The sequence below is a fragment of the Notechis scutatus genome, chromosome 3 (assembly GCF_049901735.1).
Source record: "Notechis scutatus isolate UNSWTSFEM ecotype Mainland chromosome 3, rNotScu1.2, whole genome shotgun sequence".
NCBI classification, from domain to species: domain Eukaryota; kingdom Metazoa; phylum Chordata; class Lepidosauria; order Squamata; family Elapidae; genus Notechis; species Notechis scutatus.
This window is the reverse complement of record NC_142011.1, coordinates 98,020,003-98,037,530: the sequence shown is the minus strand read 5'-3', so window position 1 is coordinate 98,037,530 and position 17,528 is coordinate 98,020,003. Positions and strand designations below refer to the sequence as shown.

Below are 17,528 nucleotides of genomic sequence, written 5' to 3'. Positions count from 1 at the left end.
TCGTGTTTCTCCAACAATACAGCCTCCCCAATAGGAAGTCCCAGCATCTTTTATTGGCATAAAATCAAATTAAGCCCCTCCTCCCAAATTAAGGCCTATATTAAACATGCAAAATGGGGGGAATGGCAGGTGGGGTTGCCATTAGGAAGTACTTTTGTTGCATACCCGGATATGGTGCTGCCTGCGTTGACTTTAGCATTGGCAGGGCAGTTCATATCGGGAGACCTTCCGCCACCGTTGCTTTTCCTTCTCCCCGTGCTGCCGCAGCATTTAGAGCAACACTGTGGCATTTGGCCCAGACACACGTGGCCAGCCAGGGCTCCTCCCTACAACTGGAGCCTGGCAGAGACACTTGGCTTCAGGTGCTCCTGTTGCCGCCTTCCCTTCGCCTTCGAAGGCAAAGCCAATTCTTTTAAAAATGACACCCTACTACCGATACGATAAAGCCTCCCCTGCCCAAGAGGGCAGCCCAACCCCATGTGGGGAGGCAAATCTCCCGGGGTCGCAGCGCAGGATCGGCCCACCCCAGGAGAAGCACCCAGCCGCCATCCCTGCCTGGTGCCAGGCAGAGCACAAAGAGCTTCGCCTCGGGCGCCCAGAGCAGCTGACAGTTGGGCCCTCCTGCCCGGTGGCAGAGCTCTCGCCAAGGCAGTGAGCGCCTCCCTGCCAGGCCCTCTGCTCATCCCACCAGGGCTGCACCAGAGCTGTGCGGGCTAGGCAGAGCCAGGAAAGCGAGCCATGGGCACGCGCCCACCTGCCAAGCGAATGAGCTGGGCCAACCCGAGCTTGGCTTCCTTCCCAAGTCCCTCCAGCCCAAACCCAAAGGGACTACCCGGAGAGGCCACCCGAGGCAGTGATAGCGCTCACCCATCCATAGACAGGGAGGCAAGGTGACGGCCTGCGCCACATCCTCCTCCAAGCTAAGCCCCGCCGAGTCAGCACCTCTGCCTGATGCCCATGCCGCTGCAGCATTTAGAGCTGCTGGCACATTTGGAGATGCGTGAGGATGGGGACGGGCTGGGTGAGGGGTGGAAAGGATAGGTGGCTTCAGGCTCTTTCCACCAGACCCACCGGCCAGGGAAGCATCGCTGCCGTTGTCTCACCTCCCTGTCTGTGGACGGGTGGGCGCTATCACTGCCTCGGTCAGCCTCTCCCAGTGGCCCCTTCGGGTTTGGGCTGGAGGGACTTGGGAAGGAAGCCAAGCTCAGGTCGGCCCGGCTCTTTCGCTTGGCAGGCGGGCATGCACCCACGCCTCGCTTTCCTGGCTCTGCCCAGCCCGCACGGCTCTGGCGTTGCCCTGGCATGATGAGCGGAGGGCTCAGAGGGGAGGCGCTCACTGCCTTGGTGAGAGCTCCACCGCCAGGCAGGAGGGCCCACCTGTCAGCTGCACTGGGCGCCCCAGGTGAAGCTCTTCGCACTCTGCCCGGTGCCAGGCAGAGATGGCAGCTGGGCACTTCTTCCGAAGTGGGCCGATCCTACGCTGTGACCCCGGGAGATTTACCTCCCCACGTGTGGTTGGGCTGCCCTCTCGGGAAGGGGAGGCTTTGTTGTACCAGTAGTAGGGCGTCGTTTTTAAAAGAATTGGCTTTGCCTTCGAAGGCGAAGGGAAGGTGATGACAGGATCTCCTGAAGCCGAGTGTCTTCGCTGGTCTCCAGTTGAAGGGAGGAGCCCTGGCTGGCCGTGTGTGGCTGTGCCAAACGCCATGGCGCTGCTCTAAACACCGCGGCAGCATGGGAAAAGGGAAAGCAACAGTGGTGGAAGGTCTCCCGATATGAAGTGCCCCACCAATGCCAAGGTCAACATCTAAGCCATCACCGCCCACCCACCTGAGGGTGCAAGGGGGGGAATTAAGTCACCCACGAAAAGACAGCCTAGCCATTTTTTCGGGGTTCAAAATAATAAATAAGGCCCAGCCTTATTTTGTGAGAAACCCAGTATAAATATGAGTGGGATGTTGTTGAAATAAATATGTGCTGGATGTGAAGCTGGATGTTTTTGAAATTACAAATGAATATGCATATATAATTAATATATAAATGAATCCAGTTGAAATTGACATTGATCTAAATAGTCTAATCCAGGGATCCCCAACCTTTTCGGCGCCGCGGCCGGTTCGGCGTCAGCTGGGCGCTGCGGCCCGGTTCAGCGTCAGCTGGGCGCCGCCATCTTTTGACGAAAAATCACTTCCGGTGGCGTACCGGAAGTGATTTTTCGTCAAAAAATGAGCGGCAGCTTCTGGTGAGCTTTTTCAGGTAGAAATGGCTTTCTACCCGGAAAAGCTCACCCAGCGCTGGCGCCGCCATCTTTTTGACGAAAAATTGCTTTTTACCAAAAAGATGGCGGCGCCCAGCAACCAGCGGCCCGGTAAGGCTTGTTCCATGCCCGGTACCGGTCCGCGGACCGGCGGTTAGGGACCCCTGGTCTAATCTGTCCATTCTTAGACCACACACAAGGGCCACATTGAAAGAATATGGCATATTTATTACAGAGAACCGTCAAGTTAAGAAGGAGTTTTGTCCCCTACCTCTATCTTTAACACGAACTTATATTTAAATGGGAAGTCATACTTATAAATGGACTACCTATTACTAAAACGGGTGCACAGCGTTGTCCTTCCTCAAGGTGATGAAGTGCTGAAACTGCACAATGGTATCAGGAACCCCTGAAAATTACTGAGAACAGGCTGTGTGTGAAAAAGTGCACAGCTTCACCACTTTGTCAGCCTGAAGAAGGAGAATATAATCTGCCATATTTAGTGACAGGCAGTCCATTCACATCTAGGGTTTGTCCTTAAATTAGATATTTTTCAACTGAAAACTGCATTTACTTTTCTCAAATTAAGCTCTGATTCTTCCAAAAACTTTTCTTATTTATTCAAAATGAACTTCCACACAGTGAAAGAATAGTCTGGGACACTATTTTTGCTTATCATTTACCATGCAAATCACAGTTTTTTCCAGGACTGACTTTAAAAAAATAACAAAAATGTGTAATTTAGGGAGAGAGTTAATTGGTAACAGAGTTAACTGAAAATGGTAGTAAAAAAATGTCATCATGTTTTATTTGCTGTTTCTTTGATTACATATTGTTTATTTTGTAGCTGGCTTAGATGCATTCATCAAGTTTTTGAGAAGTGAGTTTAGTGAAGAGAACATTGAGTTTTGGATGGCATGCGAAGAATATAGGAAAAGCAAAGATGCCACACAACTTCCACTCAAAGCAAAGACAATTTATGAGACATTTATTGAAAGAGAATCGCCAAAAGAGGTACAGAGAAAGTAGTTCTCTTAACACAATTGGTCTTTTAAATCCTTAAAGATTATGTCTGCAGGGAGAGGATGTTAAGGTCCTGTCCATGACATGACTTTTCTGCCCTCCACCCCACCCAGGGGTGGACTGCTGGGGGTTCGCAGGAGTTCAGGAGATCCTCTAGCTAAGATTCTGCACAGTTTGGAGAACCCCCAAATCTCACTCCTGGCTGGCTTCACCCATCCCACCCCAACCCTCCCAGGAGTTCCCACACGGCCCATTTTGGATGCAGGTAAGTGCAGGGTGCACGGGGAGGCTTGGGGAGGGTGAAAAATGTGTATCCTGGAAATTCAGGAAGGCCAGAAATGGGCCCGTTTCCAGATTCCAGAGGGCCTCTGGAGCCTGGGGAGGCCGTTTCACCATCCTAGAGGCTTGAGGAAAGCCTCCAGAGCCAGGGTAGGGCAAAAACACACACCCGCCGTGGTGCAGGAGGCCGATTAGGCCATGTCCATGCCCACCCAGCAGAGAACCCTCTGCTAAAATTTTTGAAGCTCACCCCTGACCTCACCCCTAAATCTCAGCTCTTGCTCCCAACAAAAATCAGTGTACACGGGGAAACTTACTTTTAAGAAAATTTTCAATAGCTTTGTATTTTGTACAATTGAATATCATTTGGAATGAATCAATCTCTGAAAATGGTTAAGATTATTTACTACAAGAGTATCCCAGAAGTGAAACAACAATAAAGAATGAAGATATTCACTTGCCAAGAACTTTATCTGCCTATTTTTATTGCTATTTGTATAAGATTTTTTTTTATTTTATTGTATTGTATAATAATTATTCTTCATTGGTCCTCTAAAGCAATATTTAGTGGTGTGGTTATTAGTTCATATAAGTTATTATTAACATATTGGCAAGATTTCAGATAAGACAAATGAATAAAAGAAATCCCCAATTTAAGTACAGCATTCAGAATAATAACTGTGATGCTTTAAGCAGATTTAAAAAATAATTACAGATTTGTTCAAAAGGCAAAGAGTTAAGGATTGCATATTAATTACATATAGTAGTAAATAAATATACACATCAGAGGTGGTATTCAGCAGGTTCTGACCAGTTCTGGAGAACCAGTAGCAGAAATTTTGAGTAGTTCAGAGAACCAGCAAATACCACCTCTGACTGGAGATTTTAAAGCATTCTTCCCCTGCCACGTCCAACAAGCCACGCCCACAGAATCAGTAGTAAAAAAAATTGAATCCCACCACTGATACACATACACTTCATGTATTGGCTTAGATGCCATTTATAGTTAATTATCAAATGTCCATCATGTGAAATGTGTTCAAGAAAGAAAAGCAGCTACATAGTACTTTATGTCAAGGTATGTTAAGGAACTATATGATTTGTGCAATGATTAGAACATTCCAATCAAGTGGGGGATCATATAAATTGAACAAGCTAAGTTATGGAAATATTTTTTTCTCCCTCCCTGGGAAAGTTAACACAGATTAAAACTAACCCTATTCATCTTCCAAAAATAATATAACATTAGTACAGCTGGGGAGGTATCCATTTTAAATCCTATTAGATAAGTGATGAACATGGTTAATGCTTTACTGTGCTCTGTTCAACTTTTAGGGGGGGAAAATAAGAGCACACACTTCTTGTCACTGAAAATCTACTGTGCCCCACTTCAGTTTTGTTGAACGTGCTTGTCATATGGATGCTCAGCACTTTAAATTTGATTTCCAGAAAGTGCCTCAGAGTATATAGAATGCAGATGTTGCACTTGTTTATAGTATGTTAGAGCTGCCATGTGATCCCAGGCAAAGACCCAGCTTGTCAAGGTGTTGCAGGCAGGTGTTTATAGTTTCTCAAATAGATACCAATTGACATATAACTCCCTGAGGACTCATTACTGAAACTTGAGTGTGGATGAGACTAAAAATATCCCCATCACATTTCTTGACCAGGCTTCTCATAAAATTTGAATGTCGCAGATTTCTTTATAATACTTGGGTAAGAATGTATAGGATAGGAAGTTAATACCTTAAATGGAAAGATTGAGAACAACCAACAACCATCCATTTTATCAAATGGTTTCTTCTTTTTCTCTAGGTCAACCTTGATTTTAATACCAAAGTCTCTGTAAATCAGAATATGGTTCATCCAACGCACAATACGTTTGATGCTGCGCAGAACAAAATTTATGCCCTGATGGAACAAGACAGTTATCCACGCTTCTTAAAGTCTAACCTTTACTTAGACTTACTCCATTGCAGACCTTTAGGCTGTTTGGCTCTTCGACGGAGATCACGTTCTTTTACCTTCAATGACTTCAAAGATGTCCAGCCAGATTTTGCTGTCTGGCTGTAAAAGTTGATTTCCCTTTGACACCTATCTTCATGCCAATGAAGGGGCAACATTGCCTCAAATAGTTTAGATGAGGGAAGTTATCATAGAACTGACAGAATTGTTTCCATTTTATTTTATCTTGTTTACTTGTAGATGATCCAAAGGTTTCAGTTTCATTTTTTGCATGGATTGCCAATAACTTTTTATTCTCAGATACTCTTTATAAAATTAGGCCTTTCTGAGCTGCAAAAATTTGGATGACCATTAAAGAGGAACAAAGAGTTAGTTTATATCTCTTCACTGCCATTTAGTGATCATCTGTATTTCTCCAATTCATTTATAGTAGACCTAATACTGTGAAGGTCAAGTCCCCAATAAACAGTACCATGTTTAACAATAATGTCTATGGACATGCACAGATATAAATACAAATATGTTTATTGTGTACAAAATCCAAATACAATATGTAGCATTAAAGCAGGGAAATCCTGTGTCTTACAGTGTGGGAATGATTTTTGTAAGAATATGAGATAGCATTTGTTAGGGTTTGGAGATTAACCCCTAGCAGAGTATTGCAGCAGTAGTCAAGCCAGGCAACCAAAACGAGAGTGGAAGGGCCCCAGAGTATACACACACTGAACACAAACACTGTTTGTAGTTTAAATAGTTTTTAATCCAGTTAGAGTTTAAGCATTGTCATTCAGTCCATTAAGTCATTCACAGTATTTCCATCCAGTAAGACTCACTAGTATAGTCCAAGTTAAGAGTCCTTGCAATATCTTTATCAGCCGATAAAGATATCTTCTCCTCCTCCGGTTTCACTCTCCAGAGAAACAAACGCTGGATATTCAGCAAACAGTAGCAAACAATAACAGTTCAGTCTCAGGCACTCACAGTCAGTAATCACAGTTAGTTGCAGCAGCACACAGTAACAGTTACAGCCACAGTTACAGCCAGAGACAGTAACAGCCAGTTCACAGACAGCTTTCCAGCTTCTAATGCTTCCTTATATTGTAACTTCTAACCGCACCCTTAATCGGCTAATTGCCTGCTGCATTGTGCTTAAAGTGATAAGCACTTAAACCATGATATCTAAGTTTTATATATTTATTCACCCAAACCATATTTGGTATCAATGTTATACCTAACATACTCCCCTTTTGGGTGAAATAAATATATAATACCTTACAATCTTATCCCATATTTTTCACAACTCTCCTGGTGCTTACTGGCACCTTGGGCTTTAGTAAAATTATCAGCTAAATTGTCCTCCGACATACAGTACTCTAGCTGAATCATCTTACTTCTTACAGATTGTCTCACGTTTAGGTATCTTAGATCTGTATGTTTGCTCCTTGTTTTTACTCCAATATTTGTGGCCATTTGAATTGCTGCCTGATTATCTTCATGTATAATTATAGGATAATCTACAGTTATACCTATATCAATTAACATTTGTTTATACATTATTAACTCTGTACATAACAATGATAAACAGGAGAATTCTGCCTCCATAGTAGACAAACTTATATGCTGTTGTCTTATTGACTTCCAGCCTATTAATGTCTTACCCAGCATTATGGCTGTTCCTGAAGTCGACTTTCTAGTGTCTCTTTCTGATGCAAAGCTAGCATCTGCATAAGCACTCAAAATTAAATCACCCTTTGGTTCTAAATACAATGAATAATTCATTGTCTTTTTAAGATATCTTAATATCCTCTTAGCTGCAATCCAGTGTCTTTCACACGGTGCAGAATTGAATCTAGCCAACTGATTCACGCAGTACGATATATCTGGTCTAGACCAATTACTAATATAACTCAAACTACCAATTAAAGATTGATAAATCACCTTATCAAACTCAGGGCTTTGTACATCAGTGTTGCTAAACTCCTGACTCATTGGAGTCTTAGCTGGCTTACAAAGCTCCATCTTGTAATCTTTTAGCAATTTGCTTATCTTATCTTCCTGAGATATCTTAAAACCTTTCCGTGTTTTCTTTATATTCAAACCGAGATACTTCTTTATCTCCCCTAATTGCTTGATCTTTATTCTCTTTCCTAATGATGCTATTATTTTATTTGCTTCATCATTAGTTTCAGTTATCAAAGCAATGTCATCTGTGAATAGTAATAATAATGATACTTTCCCATTTGTCTCCCTCTTAAACAGACATGGATCGGCTAAACCAGCTTTAAATCCTATATTGTCTAGTTCCTTTACAATATACTGGTTCCATTCATAGCCTGATTGTTTAAGACCATAGAGACTTTTCTTTAACAACCAACAATCATTATTATCCTTATTTTCACTTTTAATACCAACAGGTTTTTTCATATAAATAATATGTTTTAATGGGGCGTGCAAGTAAGCAGTTTCCACATCTAGATGGTTAACTATATAGTTTTTACTAGCTGCCCACACTAAAGCTGCCCTCAAGGTTGCTGCCTTAAGACTAGGTGCAAACACCTCATCATAGTCATTAGCATTCTGCCTAAAACCTTGGGCTACTAACCTTGCCTTATGGATTAAATTACCATCCTTATCTGTTTTTACCTTAAATATCCATTTGCAGCCAATGGATTTCTTTCCTGCAGGTAATTTGGCATTTTCATACACCTTCATATCACTTAATGAATTCAGTTCCTTATTCATTGCTGCATACCATTTTTCTTTTTCCTTATTAGGATACTTTTTAATTTCTTCAACAGAATTAGGAACTTGATTAATCTGGCACACTGTGTTAGCCTGGTACCTATCAGGCGGTCTAGATACACGTGTAGTTCTTCTGGGAATTACAGGGCTTACAGGAGGACTTTGTTGAACTACTACCTGTTCATCTTCCTCATCCTGTTCAGCTATTGAATCTGTTTCTTCCTTTATGGGCACTATTTCATCCTGTATTTTTCTCTTTACTTTATTTTTAAAGTTACAGGGATAACTAATGGGATTTCTATAGGATTCAATAATTACATCCTGTTCTAATTTCTCCCATCCTTCATGTTCTAGAAATTGGGCACTAGCACTACATAACACTTTAGATGTGCCTTTCTCCCAAAATCTATATGCCCTATGGTTTGCCTGATAACCAACGAAGAAAAATCTTTTAGCTCTATGTTGCCCTTTTTTCTGAGTTGTGCAGGAATATGCACCCATGCTGGTGCACCAAATGTGTGCAGGTAACTTAGATCAGGTTTCCTGCCATGCCATCTGGTGAATGGTATTTCACCTGTCGTTGTATTAACAACGTTGTTCATTATGTTATTAGCACACATTGTAGCCTCCCCCCACAAAGAATCAGGTAACCCAGAATCATTTAACATTGTTCTAACCATTGCCTGTAGTGTTTGGCCTCTTCTTTCAATAAAAGCGTTATGTTCTGGCCTGTATGGAGCAGACTTCTTATGCTCTATTCCAGATATCTTAAGTCTGTTCTGGAATTTGTTATTAATAAATTCCGTGCCATTATCTGTCACCAGGGTTATCAATTGTCGTTTAGACTTTCTTTCAGCAAACCTAAGCCAATTGAAAAAATGTTGATATGTTTCAGTTTTGCTTTTCATTAAATAGCAAAACCCATATCTAGAATAATGGTCCATAATGCTCAGTATATATCTAGCACCCCCCATACTGGGTTTCTTTGGACCTATGATGTCTGCAAATACTACTTCTAAAGGTTCTTTTGTTTTGAAACCATTTAGCCTATTTGCAGGCAATACCTTGCTCTTATCTTCACAGCAAACATTACAACGCAAATATTTATCACAAGGTTTTAACCTTATTCCTTCAGATAACTCAACTGTACGTTTTAGCATTTTAAAATTTACATGCCCCAAACGCCTATGCAATAAATGGATACATTCATCATGAGGCTTTATATTATTAAATACAGTTTGAACCTCCCTTTCTTACTATTATCTAATACATATAATGTTCCATTTAAAGCTGCAGTTACCCTTTTGTTATCTTTTTTCAATTATGCAATTATTATCCTTAAAAGTAATTACATAACCTAATTTATCTAATACCCTTACTGAAAGCAAATTAAACTTTAGTTGCGGTACATACAACATTTTTATATCCTGGTTTATGTACGGACAACGTGCAAAACCTTGACCTTTCGCTTTCAGGTTCCAGCCATTGGCAAGTGATATATGTTGAGAACTTGTAGAAATTTTTATAAATTTTGTCTTATCTCTTGTGATGCAGTGGGATGCTCCACTGTCAACCACCCATAAATTATTCTTCACATCAGAGTTGCTAAACGTGGCTAGTTCAAATGCTTTCTTTGGCTTTTTTACATTCTGGCTTTTTCTCTTTTTGCAGAATCTTGCCAAATGTCCTCTGCCTCCACAATTAAAACACTTTTTAATTGTGTATGCCGTTGAAGATAAATTCTCTTCTTCCAGGTGCTGTACTTTGCTTTGCTGGTTTCTTTCAAGCTTTGAAGATAATTTCTCTTCTTTCTTATCTTCTCTCAGCTCGTCACGCTCACGCCTTCTTCTGGCTTCTTCTAGTAGCCTGCCTGTAATCTCGGTTAATGAGAGACTTTCTTTGGCAATACCTCTAACGAAGTCACATAGTCATCATAGCTTTGATCTAATGAAGATAATATTATGTAGACTTGTTGCAGTTCATTAAATATAATCTCTTTTTCTTGTAAATCTTGAAAAATGCTCTTCATACAGTTTAAATGAACTAACATATCTCCATTCCTCTGAAGATGCGTTCGAAAAGCTTCCGTGTAAGATTTATATGTGCTCCTACACTGTCCCGAACATAAATCTTCCTGAGGTTCTCCCAGCAGTTTGCAGCATTTTCTTCTCCACGAATATGGACAAGCTGCTGATCACAGAGAGTCAGTCCTATGATGCATAAAGCCTGCTCATTTTTCAGTTTAAAGTCTTGTAATTTTTCGTTATCATCATCATTAGCAGGATCCCAGCTACTCACATCTGGTGGGTTTGCTATAATGTCCCACAAACCTTCTCTGCGTAGAAGTAAACTACATTTCATTGACCATGAAACATAGTTTGTTCCATCCAGCCTGGATATCATGGACAGTTGTGACAAATTTACTTGTGCCATTACTCTTCAGATATTTTGACTATTTTAAACTAATTAAAACAGTTTGTTTTTACAGTAATGTGCAACTCACACCAACTCTCTCTGCTATATCCTGGTTATTTAGACTATGCTGCTGGGCCCATAACCAATGTTAGGGTTTGGAGATTAACCCCTAGCAGAGTATTGCAGCAGTAGTCAAGCCAGGCAACCAAAACGAGAGTGGAAGGGCCCCAGAGTATACACACACTGAACACAAACACTGTTTGTAGTTTAAATAGTTTTTAATCCAGTTAGAGTTTAAGCATTGTCATTCAGTCCATTAAGTCATTCACAGTATTTCCATCCAGTAAGACTCACTAGTATAGTCCAAGTTAAGAGTCCTTGCAATATCTTTATCAGCCGATAAAGATATCTTCTCCTCCTCCGGTTTCACTCTCCAGAGAAACAAACGCTGGATATTCAGCAAACAGTAGCAAACAATAACAGTTCAGTCTCAGGCACTCACAGTCAGTAATCACAGTTAGTTGCAGCAGCACACAGTAACAGTTACAGCCACAGTTACAGCCAGAGACAGTAACAGCCAGTTCACAGACAGCTTTCCAGCTTCTAATGCTTCCTTATATTGTAACTTCTAACCGCACCCTTAATCGGCTAATTGCCTGCTGCATTGTGCTTAAAGTGATAAGCACTTAAACCATGATATCTAAGTTTTATATATTTATTCACCCAAACCATATTTGGTATCAATGTTATACCTAACAGCATTATTCATCAAACATTAGATCTAACAGTTTGCTTTCTTTATATTCTATGCAGCCATATATCACATTTTCAGACACAGTAAAGTGTGAAAATATTCATGCTCAACATTATGCTTCCCAAAGTGAAAGAGTGAACAGATACATTCAACAATTTAGAAAGAATAAACACATCATCAGAAGTTTGATTTTAAATGTGACCTAGAAAAACATTGAATAAATTGAGGAACAAGAAATACAGATGCCTAGGATAAACTCTTTAGAAATTCAGTTTGGTATAATAGTAAAGGCCAGAACCTGAAAGACCACAAGTTCTAATCATGCTGAAACATGAAACCCAGGGGTGAGATGCTACCACTTCGGCCTGGTTCTATAGAACCTGTAGTTGTGAAGAGCTTCTGACACTGAACCAGTTTGGTGTTTGGCCCACCCGCCTGCCCGGGCTCTAGGCTGTCCTTTATTCCCTCCTTTTCCCTCCTCAGCTGCTTTGCACAGCATGTCTGAGGTTGAAAAAGCAGGAAACAAGAGGATTTTCAAACATTGCGCATCCAAGCGCAGCGCTTTGTCAGCTGTCCAGGTAGCACAGCTGATAATTTCTTGCAAACGCCGCACACACACGTGTTATGATTGTCCGCAGTTCAGAGAACTGGCAAATCACTCCACTGGCTGGAGCCTCCCCTCCCTGCCCACTTACTCCTTACCTGGCATGCGAGCCATCCAACTTGCCTGGTTTGGTAAGTTGCTATTTTTCCTCCCCCCACCAACCATCAACTGTTCTGCTCTGCTGGGAGATTTAGATTAGCTAGAAAGCAGGAAATACATGGATTTCTTGCTTTTTATCTAATCTAAAAGCAGAGATGAACCTAGGACTGAAGCTTTTCAGTGCAGACTCAGGTGGCCAATTGCAGATAGATAAATAGAGTTAATTTTGTGAGTTTGCTTGCAAGCAAATTTTATGTGACAGTCTCAGGCAGCAGATTGCAGAATGGTAAATCTCTAAGTGAATCTGTGATTCTGTGAGCAACTCAATCTGCCTGCCTGCTTTGCCTACTTTTGGGTAAAAGTTGCTCTTTTTTATATATATATAAATCAATATTTACATACATGGTGTGTTGTGAGTTAATTTTGTGAGTTTGTTTGCAAGCAAATTTTATGTGACAGACTCAGATAGCCGATTGCAGATAGATAGATCTCTAAGTGAATCTGTGATTCTGTGAGCAACTCAATCCGCCTGCCTGCTTTGCCTGCTTTTGGGTAAAAGTTGCTCTTTTTTTATAAAATAATCAATGTTTACATAAATATTTATAATATTTACATACAAGCCATGCCCACCCAGTCATATGACCCCCAAGCCATGCCCAGCCAGCAAGCTACGCCCACCTAATCACATGACTACCAAGCCACACCCACAAATTAGGCCACACCTGCAGAACCAGTTGTTAAGAAATTTGAATCCCACGCCTGATGAAACCTGTCAGGTAACCTGGGGCCAGTCATTGCTTCTCAGCTCTAGGAAGCAGGCAACAATAAACCATGTTCGAAAACCTTCCCAAACAACCTGGAGGGACCTTTCCAGGCAGTTACTAGGAGTCAATACTGACTTGAAGGTATGCACATAACCAAAAACAATAAATCTTATAGAATGTAGTGGAATTGAGGCCTGATTAAATCTCCTTAGGATACTGTAAATTATAATACAGAGGACAGAGAATTGTGATATTTTCCCTTTCCTGTGAAACTACAATAAGAAACCTTTTTTGATGTAGGTACAAAATTGCAAGAGAGGACCAATAATTCAGAAAAAAAGAATACTTAAAAACTGTTCATACCTGTTGTCAAAGTCTAACTGGTTACACTCTAATATTTCATAAAGTACAAGTGATTGGTTGACTTGGGAACTGGGTACTTAGACAACTCTTTGTTACAATTAGGCCATTGTCAGGGTTCCAATTCGAGGTTGAATCGTTTGAAGGCCATTTTGAGAAACCTCTGATTAGGAGTAAAGGATTAAACTAACCTACAATATGCAATGTTCCCCTCCCAAGGATATCCTAAAGATAATGCACATAACTTTGTGTGTGAGATGAGAGAATGTATACAAAGGCAGAGAAAGAGATGTGGAGTGTTGAGTTTGGGAATTCTGTAAGAATCTGCCTTAAAAACTTATGCAGGGTACTGTACTTTAGTTTTCTGTTAAAAACTGTACAATTTGAATGTTCAGTCTGTACATTTGTAAATAAAAGCATAGTGTGACATTCTGAGAAGTCTTTTGTTATCTTTTTCCAAACAAGAGAGAAACATGGATATCTGTTGTATATGGACTATATCAGGGCTCAAATCAGTAGGGAAAGTATATCGGTACAGTGCAGGCTCAGATTTAAAATATTCCCATATGTTTAATCACATAGTTTGAAATGTCTACAAATCTATAATGCTTTTCCTCCTGTTGGAAGAATTATCCTTCTGGGCTCAGTTCCAAGTGGGGAAAAAGACAATGGAAACATGGGGCTGTTTGAAAAGATGTTTAATGGTGGACAGGACCACATGGCCTGGAGCTCCAAAGGAGGATGATCACATGCTTCAAGGTGAGGGAAAAGAGAAGGAAGAAGGCTGAAAGTGCCTGGTTTTATACCCTCTGTAGATATTTGAATTTGAGCTTGTATTTTGATTGGTTGCCAGACTCCTATGGGGCCATGCAGGGGCAACTCTGTAGGCTGTCCTGAGTTCCAGGCTTGGTTGAGCCTTGTTGGATGATGATGCAATGAAAAGGACTTTGGGCAATTGCTATAGCTTTATCTGGAGAACTTTGTTATGTAAAATATTCTGGCCCAGGCCTTAATGGCCCACCCATTAACAAAGGGGGTGAGTTTCTGCTTCTGAGTTTCTACTCTTTTTAGGGGAAATATTCTGCCTTTTTTAATATTTCCTAGGATATTTCAATTTTCTAGGAGAGGGGTGGATGCTAACTTCCTACACTCCCAGAAAAAGTAAATGTGGACCATTGGCTTGCACGGTCAAAAGAAAGTAAGGAAGTTTATTCTTTGAGGAGGTTAGAATGACCCAGGGATGGGCTTCAAAAATGTTAGCAATGGGTTCTCTGCCCGGTCACTGGGTGGGCATGACCATAGTGGCCGTGCCCTAATCGACCTCCTGCACCACGGTGTGGGTGGGTGTTTTTGCCTTCCCCAGACTCCAGAGGCTCTCTGGAAGCCAGAAATGGGCTCATTTACGGCCTTCCCAAACTTCCAGGAGGCCCGTTTTTCAGCCTTCCCAAGCCTCCCTGCACACTCTGCATGTACCTGCATCCAAAATGGGCTGTATGGGAGTGGGATTTGGGGATTCTCCAAATTGTGCAGAATCTTAGCTAGAACCCCTCACGTCGGCAACGCAAATGGTCGGCAAGAGAGGTGGAAAGGTTCGGAACTAAGATAGAGCTCCGCAAAGACAACAAAGGTCAAAACGGAGCGCCTCATCCAGGGCCCAGGGTCAGGCCCCTAGCCTCGGAGAATGCGGGTAAAGCTGTTCCCGCAACTGCCCCAAAGTCTTGAATTAGTCAACAAGGCAAAACACAAAGTCCTTAAACGAAAAAAACAAGCGAAGTCAAGATCGAGCGTCAAAGGCCTTGTGCCAGGTGAGCACACGCAACACAAGCAAAAGGATAGAGGTTCCATCTTTTTCTGGTCCCACTTAGAGCATACAACATGCAGACCAGCTCTGGCCCCCTCGCGTAGAGGTCCAGAATTCACAAGAAGGCCCCCCCGTGCGGCTGAGAAAGAAACCTTGGATACCCTAACAATTGGCAAATCAAATAAATAAATAAATAAATAAACCCCCAGCAGCCCACCCCTGGAATGACCTAAAGTTTATTTCTTTTCCTTGTGCTGCAGTTTTAAAGATCTGGTTCAGGGAACTTTTACCTCTTTGCTTTATATTATGGTATTGCAATGATTGATTTTCTATTCATTCCATGTAAATGAATGAAGAGAGGGTGGTTCTCTTTTTGATCCTAATTTTGAGGATGTAATTATGTAAATACACTTGAAAATAAAATGAAAATTCAAAGACTGGGAGGAGAAGGGAGGATTGATTTAGGCATGGAGACTAAAAGAAAGCTGCTATTCTAATTTTCAGATTAAGGTGTTTGTTGAAAATGCTGCCTAGAGATATTCATAGTAAGGAAGGAGTGCTCTTTCTTTTAAAACATTTAATATTCAAGTCATGCTTGTAGTATATGTTTCAGCATGTGCCAAGTACTATACTCAGTTCTTTCTTCTTCTTTTTGCTTCAGGGTATCTAGTAGGGATATCTTGCCGTGCACAGCAACTTCTAAAATATTAAACATGAGTTTCATTCCTTAAATAAAAAAATAACAGAATTAAATAATAATTTAATGATCCTGCATTTAAAAATGGCATCTCTCCCTTCAGAAGCAACTGTTGAGGATGGGAATTTCATATGTGTTAGCTGTGCAGTTCTAAAAAAATTGAAAAATCATCAGAGAAAAGGGTATAATGAAAAAGAACTGCCACATAGGCAGAAAAAGAAAGGTAAGGTGTAAGTCAGGTCATGGCAGGCACTACCAATCCAGCTGGAAACATATGGTGGTGACTTATTTGTAGTTACCATGTCCAAAACTGTAACAGTAACAGAGTTGAAGGGACTTTGGAGGTCATATGGTAGTCCAACCCCCTGCTTTCGCAGAAGTCCTATACTATTTCTAATAGTGATAGTGCAGTGGTTGGAATGCAGTATTGCAAGCTAATTCTGCTGATTGCCAACTGCCAGCAGTTCGGCAATTCAAGTCTCACTGGTGCAGGCTTCCATCCTTCCAAGGTTGATAAAATGAGGCCCTAGATTGTTGGGGGCAATATGCTGACTCTGTAAACAGTTTAGAGAGGGCTGTAAAGCACTATGAAGCAGTATATAAGTCTAAGTGCTATTGCTATTCCAGTCTCTTTAAAAGCTTCCAATGTTGGGCCATCCACAATTTCTGAAGGCAATTTGTTCCATTGGTTAATTGTTATTACTGTTAGGAATTTTCACTTTAGTGCTAGGTTGTTTCTCTGAATGGCATTGTCTTTCCTATTACCAGGGAATGCTGTTTGTGGCATAGGAAACCTAATCAAAGTCTTCCCTACCCGATTAAGGAACCCTGATGACACAGTGATTAAAGTTCAGCATTGTGGGCAAACTTTCCCTACAGCCAAGAGTTCAATTCTGATAGGGCTTGAAGTTGACCCAGCCTTCCATCCTTCCAAGGTTGGTAACATCAGGACCCAGATTGTTGGTGGCAATATGCAAATAATGCTTACATTATAAACTGCCCAGACAGTGCTGTCAAGCACTATGGGGTAGTATATAAGTCCAAATGCTATTGCTATGAAAAGACGACTTGGAAATCTCAATTTACCAAATTTATGATAGACAGAAAATGTCAATATCTATGGCACAGCCTTAACTATGAAGGAAGAGACTAAATATTGCATATTTGAAAGCATGAATTTGTATCATCTAGGTTATGGTGAGTGCAGGTGAAAGCAAGAATTTTGTGAGTCGGGCAATATTGTATGTCAAGCTGTAATGAATGGTGCTAATGAAAGTAGCGGAGGTGAGTTTAGGAGGAAACTTATAGAATATCCTGAATTCCAAAATAAAAATTATTCTGCTAGGTGCCCCAAAAAATTATTCCAAATAGGTGATTTAAAGGTAAGTCTCTTCTTACCTACATGTGGAAAAGGAATAAAAGTATGACAGATTGGATTGCTTATACTGAATGGCTGAAAAATCAGTGAAACACACAAAAGAGTGATAAGAGGCTCTGAATATGAGAAGACCATTATTTAAAGCTCTCATGAAGAGATCTTTCTAAAAAAATGGATATGGAAGAAAAAAACGTGAAAGAAAAGAGTGAAAGCACAATACCTGCAGTGAGAATCCTGGATGGATGGTTGGTTGGACAGATAGATGAATGGATGGATGGATGGTTACAGTAGATAGACAGACAGAAAGAGAAAGTAAGACTGTAAATAGCTAGATCTACCAAACAGAATAAATAGAAAATAAACATAAGGAAACAGAATGCAGAAGCTACTTGA

At 41.1% G+C, this 17,528-nt stretch overlaps 1 protein-coding gene and 1 long non-coding RNA gene across 2 annotated transcripts in view; both read left to right on the top strand.

The window, feature by feature from the left end:
• The window catches only part of RGS18 (regulator of G protein signaling 18), a 22,109-nt gene extending 15,962 nt beyond the window's left edge, over nt 1-6,147 (top strand). Inside the window, exons 4-5 of the mRNA XM_087960835.1 lie at nt 3,102-3,268; nt 5,372-6,147. Of these exons, the coding sequence (XP_087816961.1) occupies nt 3,102-3,268; nt 5,372-5,629 (425 nt within the window). The 3' untranslated portion in view covers nt 5,630-6,147. The remainder of the gene's footprint in view (nt 1-3,101; nt 3,269-5,371) is intronic.
• A 5,294-nt stretch (nt 6,148-11,441) lies between these two features.
• Nucleotides 11,442-13,691, top strand: LOC148131297 (uncharacterized). Its single transcript, XR_015748708.1, has 2 exons — nt 11,442-11,708; nt 11,810-13,691. It is a non-coding gene; the product is annotated as an uncharacterized LOC148131297 (long non-coding RNA).
• The last annotated feature ends 3,837 nt before the right edge of the window (nt 13,692-17,528 follow it).